General features: G+C 56.8%; 1 protein-coding gene across 2 annotated transcripts in view; it reads left to right on the forward strand.

The window, feature by feature from the left end:
- The first annotated feature begins 1,243 nt into the window (after positions 1-1,243).
- GLP1R (glucagon like peptide 1 receptor) overlaps positions 1,244-19,109 on the forward strand; it is a 37,567-nt gene continuing 19,701 nt past the window's right edge. Inside the window, exons 1-5 of one of the 2 annotated variants that reach the window (XR_007479643.1) lie at positions 1,244-1,374; positions 8,630-8,726; positions 9,753-9,860; positions 17,421-17,539; positions 17,887-17,993. Coding sequence is in view for 1 of the 2 variants with exons in the window: in XM_049715783.1 (XP_049571740.1) it covers positions 1,297-1,374; positions 8,630-8,726; positions 9,753-9,860; positions 17,421-17,539; positions 17,887-17,993 (509 nt within the window). In the remaining variant the exon portion in view is untranslated. The remainder of the gene's footprint in view (positions 1,375-8,629; positions 8,727-9,752; positions 9,861-17,420; positions 17,540-17,886; positions 17,994-19,109) is intronic. The other variant, XM_049715783.1, reaches the window with a different exon arrangement.

Below are 19,109 nucleotides of genomic sequence, written 5' to 3' on the forward strand. Positions count from 1 at the left end.
CTTTACATAACAGAGCCCTTGGTTATGCCACTGTTATTAGGGGTTTTCTGTCACTCGAAGCCTAAGTGGCACATAAGGTGACTGTTAGACTGACTTCTGGGTAGAGGAGGGAACAAATGACTCTCAGGTAGTGAGAGGGAGCTTGCAGGACAGGAAGACCTCTCTTGGCAAATGGGAGCCCCTGGTTCCTCCCACTGGAGGCCTCCTCCCCCCTCCCCCTCCCCCTTCCTCCCCTCCTCGGTGCTCTGAGATTTGAGAAGTCCTGTTCTCTCCCTGAGGGGCAGCTACTCCATCAGCTGCTCCCTTTCCCTTTGGAATGGTCCAGACATGCCCCGTGGTAGGTCAAAGCTGAGCGCTGCTGCCCACCCCGCTTCCTAATAGTGACATCAAAGTTCTTTTGGGAGAGGGGTGTAATTCCCTTTTCCCACTGGCACTCCACACTGGCTTTAGGGAACAGAAAGTCAGTGCCTTCTTAGCACTGTCTTCCACAGCCCGGGTGAGGGTGAACCTGTGTCCCACCCTACTCCCTGGCCTGCACTGCGTTGGGGGTTGAGGGGGGTGTTACAAAGGCAGGTATAATACAGAGCCTCCACGAAGCAGGGAGACAGAGACGCAGGAGGCACAGAGGACAGCCTTGGGCACACGTTATCCCAGGGACACGGGGGTTATAAGAGCCCCAGTGATTCAGAGCAGGGGCCATGGGGGCTGCGGGAGTCGGGGACCTTCTAGACCCTCCCCACCGGCAGGGCTCCATTGATCCATTTGTCACTGTCCCCCCAACCTTGGTTGTCCCAGGGCTGCCTTCGGGACAGAACCCGGGAATAAGGAGAGGTCTTGGGGACCGGGTAACCCCTCCGGGTGGATCTGTCTTACTCGCCACTCTTGGGGTTACACTTTTCGGAAGGGGTTTGACTGGTGGTGTGACCTTGGCCAAGTCCCGTGTGCTTCTCCACCTCAGTTCCCTACGGGGTATCCTGGACAGCTGTGGGGTGGTTTGGCTTTCTTTATCGGGGGGATCCGGGAGGAAGGCCGGCTGTGGGGTGGGGGCGGCCCGGCTCCTGCACTGCCCGAACCCGAGCGGCGCCAGCCCGGAGCGCAGGGCCCGGGACCTCCGGTCCGGAGGTGGCCGGGCCCAGGGGCCTCCGCGGGCGGGGGCGGAAAGCCGGGACCCACCCGGCCCCTCCTGCGGGCGGGGCGGCCCAGCGGCGACTCCTCCCCCGCGCCCGCGCCGCCCGGGCTCAGTGGCGTGCGCGGTTCCGCAGGTGGCAGCGATGGCCCAGTCCTGAAAGCCCTGCCATGGCCGGCGCCCCCGGGCCGCTCCGCCTGGCGCTGCTGCTGCTCGGGGCGGTGGGCAGGGCCGGCCCCCGCCCCCAGGTGAGACCCGCGGGCCCCGGGGCGGGGGAGGCGGCGGCGTGGGCCGCTGCGGGCGCGGCGTCCGGGCAGCGGCGGCTGCGACTTGAGCGAAACTCCGCGACCGCGGGCGGCGGGAACCCAAGCCTCGGGGAGTTGGACCTGGAGAGTTGGGTGTCTGAGGTGGGGTCTCGGACGGCGGACGCCTCCCGCAGCCCCGGCCAGGCGCCCCCTTCCTGGCCGCCCGGGCCCCTCTGCCGGGCCACCGGCTGTCCCGCGGCCGCCGTGCGCTGACTTCTGCGCCGCATCTCCCCCCGACCACTTTCCCAACTCCGTCTGCCGCAAACGCGTGCCAGCGGCCCGGCCACAGCCCGAGCTCCCCGACCTCCCCTTTTCCACTGTGCCCCAGACCCCTCCCCGCCGTGCCCCGCTATCAAAGACCCCCTGGGAAGGCAGAGAGGCCTGGGCGTGGACCCCCAGCTCTATCCCCCCGCACCAGCCCCCCAGCACAGCCTTTGACTCATAGCCCCAGGTACCCTAAGGTGGCAACTTGCTGTCCTTCCCCCTGACCTCCCAGCTGGAACTCGAGAGCCACCCCTGTCCCCAGCTCTGCGCCAAGGCAAACGCTAGAAGGCTCCCTGCTCCTCTAGAAGCAGGCAGGCCTCCCCTCACACACTCGCCTGACACACCCCCATTTTGACCCCCTTGGTGGTCAACATGCACCAGAGCCCATACTGGGACACGTGGAGACACCTTGGCCTCCTGGATGCCCTTGGAGGGCTGACCACAGGTGGACCCCTGCAGCCCCTCTCTGCCTTTCCTGCCTCCAGGCTCCTGGGCTGGGGGCTGTGGTCAGCCTGCTTTAGGAGAGGAGTTGTCCAGAGATGCTGTGAGATGCTTGAGCAGAGAGGAGGTGCAGGCTTTCCTGTGCCAGAGAGCCGTGTCTTCCCGTGACCTCCCACTCTTACCCCCAGACCTGAAGAGCTTTGGGGAGGGGGCTTTCACGGGCCTTGAAATTTGTCCCAGCGCAGGTGGAAGGCGGGAGGAGGGGTCTTTGATGAGTGCCGACTCCACCCCTGGCTGAGAATCCAGATGTGGACAGATATGCCTCCCAGCTAAGGTGCCAGCCCTTCTTCAGCCCCCACGTTTTTTTCCAGTCTCATTCCCTCCCTCTCCCTGTCCCCAGCCCAGCTACTGCCCCCAGCTGCAGGAGGCATCTCCTTCCACACCACTGTCCCCCCAACGCTCAGCCAGACTTTGGCTTCCCTGGTGTGCGTGGGATCTTTTGGGAGCCAGAACTGCAGACCCACTACCTGCTTCTCTCTCACCTTTACCTCCTCCTCCGGCTGGGGCAGGGTTGGGGCGGAAGGCTCTGCTGCCTGGTCCCATCCTGCTCCAGGCCATTTGCAGACTGGCTTTGGATTAAGGGAAGAGGAGAGGTTCTGAATGCTGCCTGTCTTCTCCCCAGAGTTCCTTTGCCCAGAGGAGTCAGGCTCCTTGAACCTGCCCTTTCTTCCCACCCGTCATTCCTCAGCCCTGGGCCAAAAGCCCAATATCCTGGGGCCATAACAGTCCTGGGGTGACAGAGAAGGGCAGGATGAGCCAGGCTGTGAGCAGAGAGGGGGAGCTTCGGGGGTTGCCCTGCTGTGAGCATCCCTGACCCGTGGAGATCTGAGTGACAGGCTTTGAGGTCAGACTGCAGTAATTGCGACACAACCTCATGCCCGCGTGTGACTCTAAACAATGGTGGATTCTGTATTCTATTTTCTGTTCATGAAATCAGCAAGACTAGGTTGCTCCCTTCATGTCACTGCCGGTGGGGACGAATCTTAGAAAAGGAGGATTCCCTGTGTAAGGTGAACCCAGCAGTCCAGGAACAGAGAGGACAAAGGGGTGTGGGGCTGGGCTGGTGCCTAATACCTGCTCACCCAAGTGGGACTGAAGGGAAAATGGAGTGAGCTGCCCACAGTCAGGCTGGCCAGGCTGGAAGGGGGTGCCGGCAGGAGGGTGGCAGGACTGACCTCTGAAGAAGGGGACCTAGGTTACTCCTTCATTATTGCCGGGAAGGACCACCCCCTCCCCTATAATTTTCCTCCGCAAGACCCCTGTGAGGGAGCTGGTCTACTGAGGAGACGGGCAAGACTTTGACACTCCAAATTAGAACCAGACAAAACCGGGTTCAAATATCAGGTCTGCGGTTAGCTGGTGATCTTGGGCAGGACATCTGACCATCCGGAACCTCTGTTTCCTCATCTGTAAATAGGGATCACCAGCTCTGCCCCATGGGGTAATGGAGAGGGTTGGGAGGCTGGCACCCAGAAATGGCAGCTTTAGTCACTTGGGGGATCTGACCCGCTTGTCCTCGGGAATCTGGAAGCCTTCTCCAGGGCAGGGGAAGAGGGCTGGGAGGGGGGCTGTCAGAGGCCCCGTGCCTCTGCACTCTAGTGAAGGGTGGATGGAGTCCAGGGTGCGCGGCGGTCACCATGGACTTTGTCCGGAGCTGGGCTCCCTCCCAGACATGGAGTCTGGTGGGGGCCAGGGCAGAGCAACCAAGAAACCACATCCTGCCCTTGGATGCCTTGCTCTGAGGAAGAACAGGCTACTCCTTAGCTGCAGCCTGCCCCTGAACAGATTCCTCTGCGTGCGTGTGAGATAGATACAGAGATACAGGATAGAGACAGGTAGAGAGAGAGACAGAGAGAGAGGGACCAGGGGGAGAGGGGTGGGCGGTATGAACCCCTGTTTCTCCTCCGTACTTGGATGTGACCCTCTGTGTGACAGCCTGCCTGTGAGTCCCCGTGTATGAAACATCTCAGCATGTCATTGTGTGTCTGACAGTGTGTATGTGTTTGTGACTCCAAGTGTGATACTGCATCTATGGGAAGGTCTGTGTGTGTATGAGAGAGACATCTTAGTGTGTGAATGAGTGTCTGCCAGTGTGTGTCTGTGTGTGGGTGAGAAAAGTGTGCTTGTGACAGAATGTGTATCTGTTTCTCTGTACTTATGCATGTGACAGTGTGACTTTAGTATATGTCAGTCAAGGGATGTGTGTGTGTGTGTGTGTACGTGTGTGTGTACCTGACAGTCTATGTGTTCATGTGTGGGAGAGAGACTCCGTGTCATGTCTTAGTATGTAAGCATGTGCTCCACACACGTGTGGTAATGTGTGTGACAGTGTATCCATGTGAGGGGTCTGGTGCACGTGAGAATGTGTGTGTGGTCTTCCTTTCCCTGCCCTTCTGCTCATGTATCTGGAGTCCATAAGGAAAAAAAATGGGGCCAAGAGCCCAGGGTCCAGCAGCACCATCCCTCCAGGTCTCAGAGGGCCTCGGGGATGGTTGGGCTCTGGAAGTTGGGCAGAGAAGAAGGAGGCAGGGGTCCTGGGAGGAGCTGCAGGGAAGATGCAGGGCTGCATCTGTTGGGAGGCGCCAGAGTTGTCATGGGAGCCCTCTTTTTCCTTTGGGGAGGCCCTCTCCCATTTTTTCCACCTTAGTGGCCTCTCTTTCCTCCTTCCTCTCAATCAAAAAGGTTACCAGAAAAGGAAAGAATCTGGTGCACTTATTCACACTGAGAAATGAAACTGCCGGAGGAATTCTTCACATCAGCAGCCAGTGTTTGGAGAAAGCGTGCCGTCCTGGGGTGTTGGAAAGCCCCTCACCCTCTCCACATCCTTCTCGTCCTGCTCTTCTTCCTTAGAACACTGCTCACTCGTACAGGGCTGGATAATTCCTAAAGGTTTTCACTACTTTATCTTGCTGGATCTGTACAGGAACTCTTTGAAAAGAACGATATGCCCATTTTACAGATAAGGAAACTGAGGTCCCAGAAGATTAAAATTTGTCCCATCAGTCCCACGTTAACAGACAAAGCTGGAATTTAAACCAAGGACGTGTGACTCTCTGTCCAGTGCTCTCTTCTGCCCACCACTCCTTCCTGGCATCTTCTTAGTCACCTCCTGCTTCCTTCCCAAACACCTGGATCTGAGAGACGCCCTCTCCTTACTGTAAACTCTGCCCCAGGCATTGCCCCCATTTGCCTTTACCCCCCCATCAGAGAACTCCCATGAAGCCTGGTGAGTCCTGATTCTAAAAACTGCCAAGCTGCCCTCACCCTGGTCTGCTGGGCCCCCCACTGCTGCCCTGATCTCCTCGCCAGCTCTGCTGCCTCTGAGGGGCAGGGGCCTCCACCACTGCATCCTCCCCACCACTTACCACCCCCAGCCCCTCCTCACCAGGCCTGGAGCGGGCACTCACATCACAGGAGGATGAAATGGGTCCGAGGCTGGTGGGCGGGGCCTTGCCCCTCCTCACGGTTCCTTGCCCTGGGGCATGGAGGCTTTGCTAATGGCTATGTTGCAGCTGGAAGATGCCACAAATTAAGCAGGATGATCGGTCCTTGGCAGGAAAATATGCTCCTTTCTTCCTGCTGGGAGTTTGTTGTTCCTGGAAATGAGGGAGGGGTGGGACCCGGACTCCCCGGGAAGCCTGGCAGCCCGGTCTGCTCTGCCGTCTCCTGTCAACAGCAGAAATCGAAGACAGCTGCCGTTGACTGTGGATTTTCCACGTGCCAGGGGCCCTTCTAAGCATTAACTCACTTAATGCTCACGGGGAGGCAGGGACTATCGTTATTCCCAATTTGTGCAGGTGTGAGCTCAGGCTAGAAGTTAAAACTGTTGCACAAGGTCACAAACTTAATTTACCGGAGAGCCAGGGTCAGGCCTGGCTCTGAGCCCAAAGCCAGGGCTATTCACGCTTCTCTGTGTAACTGTGTTCCCCTGAGCCCCTGGGCCCTGCTGCACCGGGTGACCCCAGCCTCGTTCCAGACCGGAGCCTCACATCTGTCCCAGGTCCTGCCTACTGCTCTCTCCCTGGCCCAGAAAATTCTCCTGAACATCAGTCCAAAGCTGTCTTCTGCTTGCTCACCAGAGCACCGACGTCCCCACTTCTGCCCCTTCGTTCCTGCTGGGTCCTCCTGCTGAAATGCCTACCCACTGCCCTTGCTGGGCCAGTCTCTCCCTACACCCCTTCCCTCCGCCAACCCCAGCTTACAATCCCCGGCGTCCCCCAGGGCTCTCAAGTCTTCACCGAGCCCTGCCCCAACCATTCCCTGAGCACTTTCACCGCTGCCTTCTCTGCTGTGTCCTGAAGAGCATTTGCTCCCACCCGATCCCCGAGTAGCCTGGGGACTCTCTCAGGCCAAGGCTCTGGCCTTCATCTCTGAGCTCCCCATGTTCCCCCAGTCCGTACCCCCACCCAGAGCCTGGCACAGTATTACTTCCATAAACGCCAGGTGGGGAGAGGCCAGAGGTCTGGTAGTTCGTGTGTTTGGGCAGGGGGGCTGCGGTGAGCAGTATTTGGAGAACTTCAGCTGGGGCAGGAGGCAGACGGTGGACCCCTGTTGTCAGGAAGCTGTCTCAGGGGGCACACAACCCCTGTTCTTAAGGAGCCCCAGCCTCAGGGAGGCTGCCCTCAGGGAGCCCCCGTCTGAAGATAGTTTCTTGTCCGAGGCTCTGCTCCGAGCAGGTGACAGGGCTGCTTCTGTCTCGAGGCTCTCCGGGGCGCTGGTGGCCAGGCTGGCTTCCTGGTGCTGTCCTTTGCCTTTCTCGCCACCCTGAGACTTCTGGTTCCCCTGGGCTTCCTAGTCCGCGCTCCCTGCCCCAGACACACCTTCTGCCCCAGTTCCCAGCAGCGACCTTGCTTGCTGCCTGCTTTCGTCCTAGAGAGATCAGGTGGGATTTCTCCCTGGTCTCCCTGCCCTGACCACCAGCAGCTGCTGCATTCCGGGGAGGAGAAGGAAGGCGGGTGGGGGTTGGGGGGTGGATCCACCAGGACTGGCACTAGTGAAAACTGTGCTGACCCCTCAGTTGTAGCTAAAATTGACACTGCCTTCGCTGTTGGGTTTGATTCCTTATTTATTTGTTTAACAAATACACTTGACCTTTGCGCTCAGAAGAGCACTGTCTTTTAGGTAGCTCTGCCTGTGGCCTCAGCACACTCACTCCAAGACTGTCCCCTTGCTTGTCAAGCGAGCTTTGTCCCCTCCCTAGGGCTTCCTGTGCCGCCAGGGATGAGCCCAAGACAACCTGTGTCTTTACGGGAAGCGTCTTGTAAGCCCCAACGCAGCCTAAATCTGGGCAGGATTACCCGGACACCAGATCCAGTGTGCTTAGGGCACCACCCGTCAAGGGTGGTGCAAACTCCCAAGATGAAGCTGTTTTCATTTCAGCGCGCATGTGTATTGTTGTGATTTCCAAAAGTGAAATTTTGTTTTAAATTATGTATAGGTCCTAAATTTTATACAAGGGGCTCCCTGGTCATCTGTGTGTCTGAAGGCTCTAAAGGAGGAATATTTATAATCTTAAGCCTGTTCAGGAAAAAATACAAATAAAAAAGAAACATAGTCCCAAGACATATCTAAAGAAGTACCCTAAAAGGTCTGGGCGTGGATAATTCTCACCTGGGCGCATCTGCTTGGGTCTCTGCTAAAAAGCCAGTTCTGTTACCTTATCTATTCACAGAGAGGGGGACCCCTCCCATTGCAGACCCAATCTCTGTGTTCTGGAACTTTTCTGACCCCTTCACCCCATGTCCTCAGGACTTCTTCCACAGTTGATAGAGCTGAGACGGTGGGGGTCATGTTGACCTCCCAGGTAACGTGACTGCATTTTGCAGGAGGGAAGCTAGTGGTCAGCATTACCAGTGCTGAATCCCACCTCAGCCCACACCTTCCACTGCTGCGTCACAGGCACTGATCTGGGAGACTCCAGGTCCTAGCCTTAGCTCTGCTCCTTGGGGTGCTGTGTGACCTTGACTGAGCCCCTCTCCCACTCTGGGCCTGCGTGTTGCCTTCAAGACTGGTGGATGAAAGTGTGAGAACCTCGCAGGAAGGCTGACTGGGTGCTGGAAAGGAGCCCGTGGCAGTCACAAAGCCCAGGGCCCTCAGGAACGCTCTCTGCTGGGTGAGGGTAGAGGAAACCATGAATGAGACATACGCCCAGCCAGTGGCCCTTCCCCCACTCACCCCCAACAGTGTCCTTTCAGTAGCCACTGGCTGGACATTTACTACACCCCAAGCTGTGCCCTGGGAGGGATAAAGATATAAAAACATCCACCTGGAGCCCCTCTTTGTGTTGTCACCCTCTTTCAGAGATGGCCAAAGCCTGTGGAGTTTGGGGCTCTAAGGTCCCCTGGACATCAAGAAACCAAGTGTGTGTGTGGGGTTGGGCGTAAAAGAGAGGTTGGTTGGACCTAAGGGGCCCCCTTTTCTTTCTTCTCCCCAGGGTGCCACCGTGTCCCTCTCGGAGACAGTGGAGAAATGGCGAGAATACCAACGCCAGTGCCAGCGCTTCCTGACCGAGGCTCCGCCCCCAGCCACAGGTGAGTGCACCCAAGCAGCTCTCCACGGCGTTGGGAGGCCCCACGCCTGGCTGGGCATCATTCGCCTCTCTAGGACCCCTCATCTACCCTACGCCTGGGGGTGCGGCCTCGTTGCTGCTGTGCTCCCCCTCGCCCCTGGCTGGGGCCCCTCAGGAGCAGACACCTGGCCTTTCTATTCTGCCTCCTCCTCAGCACTTCCCAGCCTGTCAGGGCAGGAGGCCCAACCCACGTACTTATGGTAATAAACGTTTAGGGGGAGTGACAGACAGAATGGACTTGAGGACACGGGGAGCGGGAAGGGTAAGCTGGGACAAAGCGAGAGAGAGGCATGGACATATATACACTACCAAATGTAAAATAGATAGCTAGTGGGAAGCAGCCGCATAGCACAGGGAGATCAGCTCGGTGCTTTGTGACCGCCTAGAGGGGTGGGATAGGGAGGGTGGGAGGGAGATGCAAGAGGGAGGGGATATGGGGATATATGTATACATATAGCTGATTCACTTCGTTATACAGCAGAAACTAACACACCATTGTAAAGCAATTACATTCCAATAAAGATGTTAAAAAAAAGAAAAAAAAAAGAGCAGAGGACTGATAGGCCTGTGTTCCAGTCCTGACCTGCAGTCATGACCCAGTCACCTGAGGAGGGTTCTCTTAGCCTGGAGAGCTACCGTCCCCCTCATCCGTGGTGTGTAATTTAATAACAGGCCCACGAGGATCGTTTATTGAGCACTTACTATGCTCAGTTATCTATGCTAGCTATGCTATTTGTCCCCAGAAAGCCCTGTGGGCTGGGGATCAACCCCATTTTCCAGGTGAGAAAACAGAGACCTTAAGTACTTTGCTGCAAGTCCCACTGCTGATAAGTGGCACCTGCTGGGTGGGAACGTGCTGGGTGGGTAGGAAGCCTCAGTGGAGGTGAGCCGAGCACAGGTTTCTGCCGGGCAGCCTCCCTGGTGGGGAACTTGGGGGGAAGTGCCCCAGCCAGGCTGGGACTCAGATGCCATCGTCCCGCTGCACCAGGCCTGTTCTGCAACCGGACCTTTGATGACTATGCCTGCTGGCCAGATGGGCCGCCGGGCTCCTTCGTGAACGTCAGCTGCCCCTGGTATCTGCCCTGGGCCAGCAGCGGTGAGTTCCCCCCCCCACCCTGTGCCCAGGAGGCTGGGGTGGGAGTGGAGTTGGCACGGGGTTCGTGCTGCCTCCTTTCCCCTGAGACGCAGCCTCCCTGCTCCAGGAGGTCTTTGGGGCTCCTCCCGGTGGTCTGCCTTTCTTTCCCTGGGGGTGGGGAGCAGTAGGGGGTGGCATCCGGTGTAACCTGGGCCTGAGGCCCATCTGGCAGGTGGGGTCTGTGGGGAAATCGTGGCGTCTGACTTAAGAAAGAAATGAGCACCCTCCTGCATCAGGAAGGGAGTCAGGTAGGAACAGTTCCTGGGGGTTCGGTGTGGGGTAGGGTTACTCAGAGGTGTCATTGCTCTGATGCGTGTGTGTGTGTGTATGTGTGTGTGTGTGTGTAATATGTGTGTTTGTAGGTGCCGCCCACCTGGTAGTGGCCTGTAGCCACCTCCTGACTCTTCAGGGGTTCACTGCTCAGATGAACCCAGACGGGAGTAGTGATCGGGGCCTTGGTGAAGTTGCCCCCCAGGTCCTCCCCGGCTCACTCCTGTCTGCAGGGGACAGCCTGCACTGGGAAAGCTGAGGCTCTTTGGAGTACAGAGATCTACAGAGGCTGCAGGGGGAGCTCTGACTGGAGGGGGAGTTAATGTGCCCCTCAACACCCACCCACCTGTCCCAGGCACCAGGGAGGCTAACAGGAGACAAGCGCCCTTGCCTCAAAGAGCTCACGGTCTCAGGAAGGGAGAAAGGGTACTACTTTATAATAATGATGTTAAGTACCTGCTCTGTGCCCAGTCCTGCCCTAAAAGCTGAGTATTCATTTAATCTTTACAACTACCCCGTGGGCATGCTTGTTTTGTACAGATAGGGAAACTGAGGCCCCAGAAAGTTTAAGTCACTCGCTCCAGATGACGTGGTAAATGGCAGGGCCAGGATTTGAAGCCAGCCTGTGCTCTTAATTACAGTGCACCGAAGGGGCCTGAGACCAAGCAGAAACTGGCCCAGAAGCAGGTGTGATTGAGGTCATACTCTGGGAAGCTAGAGGGCTTCCTGGGAGAGGCAGCCCCTTAGCGGAACATCAGGGCACCTGGCAGGGCCCGGTGTGAGCTTCACCTCAGAACACAGGACTGGAGTCAGATGAAGCCCAGGCAGAAGTCCTGAGGAGACTCTCTCCTGCTGTTCCCTCCCAGTATACCCACCCCACCCTGAGGTGCACAGGGAGAGCCTGGGCCTGGAAAGAGGCAGGCGCCTGCGTAAGACACAGAGCGGATCAGTGCCCTTCACGCAGCATTTCTGCGGCCAGCTGTAAGCACTTTACACACCTACACTCATTTAACCCTCACAACAACCCTGCGAGGCAAGCACTCTGGTGACCCTCCCCTTTTACAGAGGAGGAGACTGAGGCACAGAGATGCTAAGTGACTTTTCCAAGCTCACACAGCAAGTGAGTAGCAGACCCAGGAATAAGCCGAGGAGTCTGGTTTAGAGTGAGCATGTTTCACTGCTACACCAGGCTTCCTCCAGTGTGCAGGCACGTATGTGTGCGTGTGTGTGTGTTCCTGTGCACGTGGCTCTGGGCATGGGGACAGGCGAGTGGCCTGGGCCTCTGCTGGCTGGGCACACCCTGAGGGAGGGCAGTGAGCTGCCTGCCCTCTCCCTGGAGATGAAAACGTCGAGTTGTACAGTCTTACGGTTCTGCCTGATGCTGCTCTGAGTGGCTGTGTGAGCTTGAGTGAATTTCTAGACCTCTCTGTGCCTCAGCTTGCCATGTGGGAGATGGGATAAAGCCAGGTGATGGGGGTGTTGGGAGGATTGTAGGTTCTTGAAAAATGGTTGCTGTTAATTTCTTCCACCTACCTGACTTACCTCGTCCACTTCCCGCAATACGCACCCTTTCCTTGCTCCCCAGTGGTTTGGGACTGGCTGTCTGTCCAGCTGGGGCCGGGCCTCTAGACCCCAGGGAGCCAGGCGCAGGACAGGGCCCATCACTCAGCACTAAGCTGTCCCCAGCTCTGCCTGTCGCTCGCGGCTCCATCCATCACCTTTAATTTTATTTGAGCAGGAAATAGGTCCTGGTGGTGCCCGTTTATGAGCGAACACGGTTTTATTGCTTTCTCCGTGAAGATAGCGGCCACTGTGCAGGCCCCCTGCCAGCCCCCGCCCCCCTCCCTTGACTCACCAAGCTAATTCACTCCCTTTTCTGACACGTGGCATCACAGACTCTGCCTCCCTCTCCCCCCTCTCTGAGTTAGGGACCTGCAGAGACACCCACCGTGGGCTCCTGCAGCATAATTGCTGTCTCTGGCCTGTCCTGGCTGTTCCGCTTGGCAGAAGCTGGCACTAGGGGCTCCCCTCACCCCCTCCCAGAGCATGGGGGAGCAGGAAGGGGGCAGTTCTGGAACTTTCTTGGGCTGATCAAGGGGGTAGACTGTGGAAAAACGTCATAGTGGGAGTTTGAAGTGGGGAGAAACAAGGGGGATGGGTCTCAGGCAGGGTCCTGGCAGAAAACACACTCAGCTGGGAATTTGAAAAGAATTTAATGGAGGGGCCACTTCAGAGGCTGGCAGGGTTAAGGGGCCAAAGAGGTACGTAAAGCACCAAGGACCACAACAGTGGGAAGCTGTAGCATCCCTAGACCCGAGCGGGGCAGGAACAGCTGGAGGTCGTGGTGATGCAGAGGCCACCAGCAGGGCAGGGCCTTGGCCGCAGAGAGGCAGTGCCACTGCCAGAACCTCAGAATCAAGGCAAGAAGGGAGCAAGGGAGAAATACCCCAGCCTCTCTCTCCTTCCACCCTCCTACCTTCTGCTGGTGCCTCCCATTGGCCAAACCCAGCGGAGGGCAAAGAGCCCAAGTGATGCTGTCCACAGGGGTCAGCCTTCTGGGGTGCAGAGCAGGGAAGAAGAATGAGTGACTAGAGAAAGAATTAAATTCAGAACAATTCCCCGGGGCAGGTCTGTGTCAGGAGCTGGGGATGTCAGTGAGACCTTAGGGGTGTGTGAGTATGTGGGTGTTGGGGAGAAGGGGTGATCTTCCCCATGGGGCTGAAGAGGTCAGCTCAGGGGCCTGGGAAGTGGTGCTGAGGGAGGTCAGAGCCACCTCTTCTGCCTGGGGTGTGGCACCAGGAAGGCTTCCAGAGGGAGGTGATATCGGGGCCAGGCCTGGAAGAACAGGCAGATGGAGAAGGGGGAAAAAGTGCCCTCCAGGGAGGGAGGATGTCAGGCTCAGAGATGGGGCCAGGCCAGGCCTCAGAACTATACAGTATCCCAGGGAAGCCAGCCAAGTCCTTGAATTCTGACCCCTCTAATTCAGAACTGGGGATTGCACAGAGAGGGTGGGAACAGGTGAGTCAAGGAAGGAAGGCGTTCAAAGGAGATGCCTTGCGTCCACAAGATTTTCTCTGTAAACCAGAAGGCTGGAGTGGCTTCAGAGAGCCTGTTGCCACCCGAGTGCCCTCCAGCAGCCTTGTTTAACCACAAACAGCTGATCTGCTCATTACAAATCATTCTAGTCTCATTAGCTGCACCCCCTTCTGATCCCTACCTGTTAGCTTGGTTCTAATTATAGGAGAGTCATAAAGTGTTTTAAAAATTGTCTGTAACTCACAGTTCTTGGAAACTCTGACAGGTGCCTCCCTTGAGCTCATACAGCAGGCCGGGGTTGCCAGAGGGAAACCGAGGCCCCAGCTTGGCCCTGGAGGAGCTCCAGCTGAGACGGTGTCCTAAGCTCCAGCCCGCCCCCCAGTGAAGGGGTACCCTTTTGAGGAATTGGTGCGGGCAGGGGGGGTGGCAGCAGGTCTTTCACTGTGACTCTAGTTTGAAGACCAACCAGGTACCAGGCACTTCACATGCTTTATCTCCTAATCCTCACACCACAGACCTGGGAAGTTATCAGGGTTCCCATTTTACAGATGAGGAAACTGAGACCTGGGGAGGTCTGCCCAAGGTCCCATAGCTGGTTGAGGGCAGAACCAGGATTGACCTTGAGTCTGTCGTTCAGAACCCGAGCTCCTTCTCCTAGGCTGTGATGTGACGCATTGCCCCTCACCCCCACCCCAAGCGGACACCTTCAGTTCGAGCCCTGCCTTTGACCCTCATTCCAGCACTCTGGGGAGGGCCTATGACTGCCCGCTTTGAAACTTGGCTTCCCGGCCCAGGAGATGGGGGCCCAGGAGCTGGGGGCCCAGGAGTCCATGCTGACCATTGCTGTTGCCAGGATGCAGGAGCTAATGGATTCATGAGCGGCTCTCCACAGCCCTGAGTGCCCGCGTCCACGTGGAAGGGCGGCTGTTAGCTTGATTACAGACGCCGCTGTGGTTTCCGGGAGGGGAAGTGTTTAATTGGGGGTTTTAGTTCCAGCACCAGGGTCTGACTTAATGAAATATCCCTAGGCCTCCTGGCATGCGGCTGGCTGCCTCCTGGTGTTGACAAGACCAGAGCCAAGCCTCTGGCTATGATCAGCAGCACCTGGGCCAGATAAAGCTGGGCTGATAAGCCGGACAGTGCCCACACCCACCCCATCTCCAGCCAAGATGGGCACCTGGGGACCGCAGCCCGGCCAGGAACCAGCCCTGGCTTTTCATATTTGCTGCTAATGAAGGATAATTGACAGACGCACTCATATAGGCTCACTGAGCTTAGCAGGGACGCAGTGATCCCTTGACACTGTTCCAGTAACACATACATCTGTGCACACACTGCCTCCCTACCCTCCCAGCTTGCCCTGAGCAGAGGGCCCAGGAATGGCAGGGTGCCGGGGGCCCAAACTGGCAAGAGGACCTGCTGGGAGGATGCTGAATGTTGGCAAGTCCAAGCCTGGAGGAAGGGCAGATAAATGGCACATGGCCATTGCTGACTGTTAGCAGTGAATTTGGCTGCTGACTTTTGGCCTCTGGAGGCCAAGAGCTGAGGGCTGCAACCTTTTTTTTTTTTTTTTGCGGTGCGCGGGCCTCTCACTGTTGGGGCCTCTCCCGCTGCGGAGCACAGGCTCCGGACGCGCAGGCTCAGCGGCCATGGCTCACGGGCCCAGCCGCTCCGCGGCACGTGGGATCTTCCCGGACTGGGGCACGAACCTGCGTCCCCTGCATCGGCAGGCGGACTCTCAACCACTGCGCCACCAGGGAAGCCCGAGGGCTGCAATCTTGATTCTGCCGCTTCCTGGCTGGATGACCTTGGGCAAGTCACGTGGCCTCTCAGAGGCTCAGTTGCTTCATCTGTAAAGTGGGATTTGCTGTGCCTACCTTGTAAGGTGGTTGTGATGTTCAAAGGTGTCAGGCATACAGCAGGTGTTCAAAACCTGATTCTATGAGTGAGCAGCCTGCAGAGAGGGTTCGAAAGGAGCAGGTAGGAAGGAAAACATCAATTCGAGTGCCTCCTGTATGCCACACCCTGTGCCAGCTGTGGCAAGTGGCTGTCATTAGGGTCACACTGCTGCGGGCTGCGTCCTGGGTACGTGGCGCTTCGACAGTTTGGGCCCCTTTGCGATGTCCTCTCCCTTCCCCTGGCCCCTCTGCCTCCTCTTTTCTCCCCGTTTCCTCCCATCTAAATGGGTTTCCAGAGAAGGTTCTGATATAAGTCTCACTCCATGGAGTCAGCCCAGATCACCATAACTGCTCTGGGGTCATCGACTCCTGAAGACTGGTTTTGCTCTTATATCAGAAGACTCAACCCCTGGTGAAGAATTCCAGGCATCCATGCAGCAGATAAGAGAGACATTTGGGGGCCCTTCTAGTTGCTTAAATCAGACGTGGTGCCTCCCGTTCTCTGCCTTTGTCCTTTCCTGATTTTGTTCATAAATGAGCCAGGGGGCTATTGGGACACTGCTCCTCCCACTGCCCAAAGTCCCATCATTACATTTTCAGGCTTTTGTTTCTCTTCCTGGGGAAGTCTCTTAAAATGCAGTTTCTTCGAGAAGCAGTGATGCCGCAAGCTGACTCACCCCACAGTATTACCAGATAACTTCTGTCTCCTGAAGCGGGTCAGGGTCTCTGAAAGGGAGTGGAGAAAGGGGAGAGTGGGCTGGGAGCCAGGGACCGGCTCAGGGAGGACAAGGGTCCCACTGGCAGGCCCTGCAGGTGCCTGACTGTGCAGGCAGAGAGCTGTCCCTGGCCCCTAAAGTGAAGGTGTCCTGGCATATGGCAGCAGTGGGCGGGTTGATGGTTTGTGAACTGTAAAATACAGCCCCGTCCTAGAGGGTGCGTCCCTTCCCGGCCCTGGTGGTGTGGGCCCTGGGGTTGATGCTGCCGCCATCAGGCACTCATGTTAATGATCCTTTTCCACAGACCTGTCCTTACTGCTGCCTCCCCACCTGGAAACTTCTGAACAGCCACTGCCAGCCAGGGCCTTGCGGCTTCTCCATGCTCCCTCCTTCACGCTGAGCCTTCTTCCCACAGCCGGGAGGCTGGTCTTTAAAATCTTTTGTCCTTTAGAATTTTTAAATCTTTTAAAATTCGTCCTGGCTCCAGCTCTCCTCCTTGATCCCCCCTGTGCTAAATCTCTCCCCACTTTTGTCCCCAGTTTCCTTTCCTCTCAGACACAAGTAATCCCCTGTCCCCTCTTGTGATCTCACTGCAAACTTGGGGCCGCAAGCCACCCCCTCCCTGGGTGGGCAGACAGTGAGGCACGGCAGGGTGGTCGCCTCAGCGCCAGATGCCCAGGTGGGATGTGAGTGGACACAGGGACATCCCACCCCCAGCCCTGCTGGGCCTGTGTTTGCTCTCTCTCGGTTTGCATTTCTGTTATTCCTTTCTGCACTTTTTGGTTTTTGTTTTCTGTGAGAGTCTTGATTCTCTGAAGCCGGGGACTGTGCTTCCTTCCTCCTTCAGACTGGGAGCTCCTTGAGGCCAGGGGCTGGATGTCTCCCCACTCTCAGCCTGGGAGGTCTCCAAGGACAGTCTCCATCTCCAGCTACTTGGAGCTACTTGAAGGGAAGAGCTGGTCTTCCCTCCCCGCACCACTACCCCTTGGAACAGAGTGTCTCTAAGGGCTATGTCTCTGCCATTGACTCTGTGTTCCTTTTAAATCAGATGATCTTTGAGAATAGGACTGGGTCTCCTCCATCAGATTAGAACTTCCTAAGGGCAGGGCCGTGTCTCCCCTCAGACCGGGGCTCCCTGAGGATGAGGCTGGGTCTCCTTCTTTCTCTCAAGAGCTCTTTGTTCCTGGGGTCTGCTCTGCCCGGGAAGGTGGGGCCTGAGTTCTGTGAATCAGCAGTCTCAGAGGGTGCTGTGGGTCTGTTGGGGCCACTGCTCGTCAGCACCAAACCTTGTCCGTAGCACGATTTGAGGCAGGGGTGTGGAAGTGGGCTAGCGCCGTCTCATCTCAATAGTGTGAATTCATCAAGCTGCATTCCAGGGTGGCTGAGAGGAAAGGCTGAGGGTGGGTCAGACAGGCACATGGCAGGAGAGGAAGGCCCGAGGGTGTGTGTGTGTGTGTGTGTGTGTGTGTGTGTGTGTGTGTGTGTGTGTGTGTGTGTAGAGGGGTCAGTTCTGGGGCAGCTGGGGTGACCCCCAGGGTGGAGAGGGGTGAGGGGCAGGTGGCCTTGGGACGAGGCTCAGCTCCTGCGTGTCTCCGCCCCAGTGCTGCAGGGTCACGTGTACCGGTTCTGCACCACCGATGGCCTGTGGCTGCACAAGGACAACTCGAGCCTGCCCTGGAGGGACCTGTCCGAGTGCGAGGAGTCCAAGCGAGGGGACCAAGTGAGTTGAGCCGGCGAGCTGGGGGGCAGCAGGGTGCCAGCTGCATGGGAGCAGGGACCTGGGCATCTGGCGAGTGGGTCTGTGGCCATCTGCCCATCCCCCTGCCTCTCGGGCTTTGCACACCATGCTTTCTGGACAGAGGTGGTGTGCGTTCACCTCTCTGGCCTTGGAACAGGGCCCTAGAAATCCGAGGGCCATCACCGTAGGTTATTCTCTTTCTTAGTTCCAGGATCCCAGTGGGGCTGCGTTGGGGCCCCACCTCTGCCCCTGTCCCGTGGGAAAGAAGAATGTGGGAGAGGAGGGTTGTGGGCCACCCCTTGTACACTGTGTCCCCCGTGTGCACACAGAACTCCCCGGAGCAGCAGCTCCTGTCCCTTTACGTCATCTACACGGTGGGCTACGCACTCTCCTTCTCCGCACTGGTCATCGCCTCGGCCATCCTCCTGGGCTTCAGGTAAGGGGGCTGCTTCAGGCTTACCTGCCGTTCTGTCCCCAAATAGAGGAGGGGGCACCAAGCTGAAACAGCAGTGCAGCAGGTTCCTCTCCTAAGAGATGTCCAGAGAACCCACACCATCTATGTGGTAGACTTATGAGGCTGAAAACGCAGGCTACCACACTGTGTACTTAGTCTAATCTGTGCTGTGTAAATGTGTGCGTATAATACTGCAAAAAAGGAAAAACAAACACTACACATGCACACACAAAGCACGTGCTCCACACCTTAACAGTGGGTGATAGGAGTGGGGGAAGTCCTCTCCGGTGAGTGTATGTAACAAATCATCGGGAATTCAGTATGATTTTAGACAAGACCTCGGGGGTTAGAGATTCTGCGCTCTTTGGAGCTTGTCAGCTCCTATGGAAAATTTCTTTCCTAGGTCTAACCTAGATGAGCCATTCCTTCCAGAGTACCGGGCTCTTCCCATGCCCTCTGCACTGATGGCGGTGGGCCAGGAGGGCTGGGTTCAAGGGCAGGAGGGATTCCGAGGGTAGGGAGCTCAGGACAGCAGCCAGCAGGAACAGGAGAGGTGACATTCCTCCTGTGGTCCCCATGGCTTCTGGCACAGTCAGGGCTGGGCACACAGTCAGTGTTTAATAAATGCCCTCACTGAGAATATTCTCTCCTTTTATTATGCAATGTTCAGAAATCTGAAAATACAGTGGCTGATACTATGATCACCTGTGCGCACACACCATCCAGCCCAAGAACTAAAGCCCACCGTGCGGTTAAGCTTCCCCGAGTAACGCTCCCTCCTCACCAGAGGGAACCCCTGAGGGGCCACTTATAATTCCCATGCATCTCTCTGTACTTTTACCACATTTCTAAGTATCTATACAAATATATAGTGTGCGGTTTGCATATTTTAATGGCATGTTGGACATATTCTTCAGCAGTTATTTTTGGCCTGACATTATGTTTCTGTGAGGTCCATTCACATTGATACAGGCAGTTCTGTTTCATTCATTTTAAGTGTCACTCCATTGTATGATATATTACAGTTTAGTTATTTGTTATCCTTTTAATGGACATTTGAGGTGTTTCTCTTTTTTTTCTTCTGTGAATTATAAACCT

Source organism: Orcinus orca, chromosome 10 (genome assembly GCF_937001465.1).
Source record: "Orcinus orca chromosome 10, mOrcOrc1.1, whole genome shotgun sequence".
Classification (NCBI taxonomy): Eukaryota; Metazoa; Chordata; class Mammalia; order Artiodactyla; family Delphinidae; genus Orcinus; species Orcinus orca.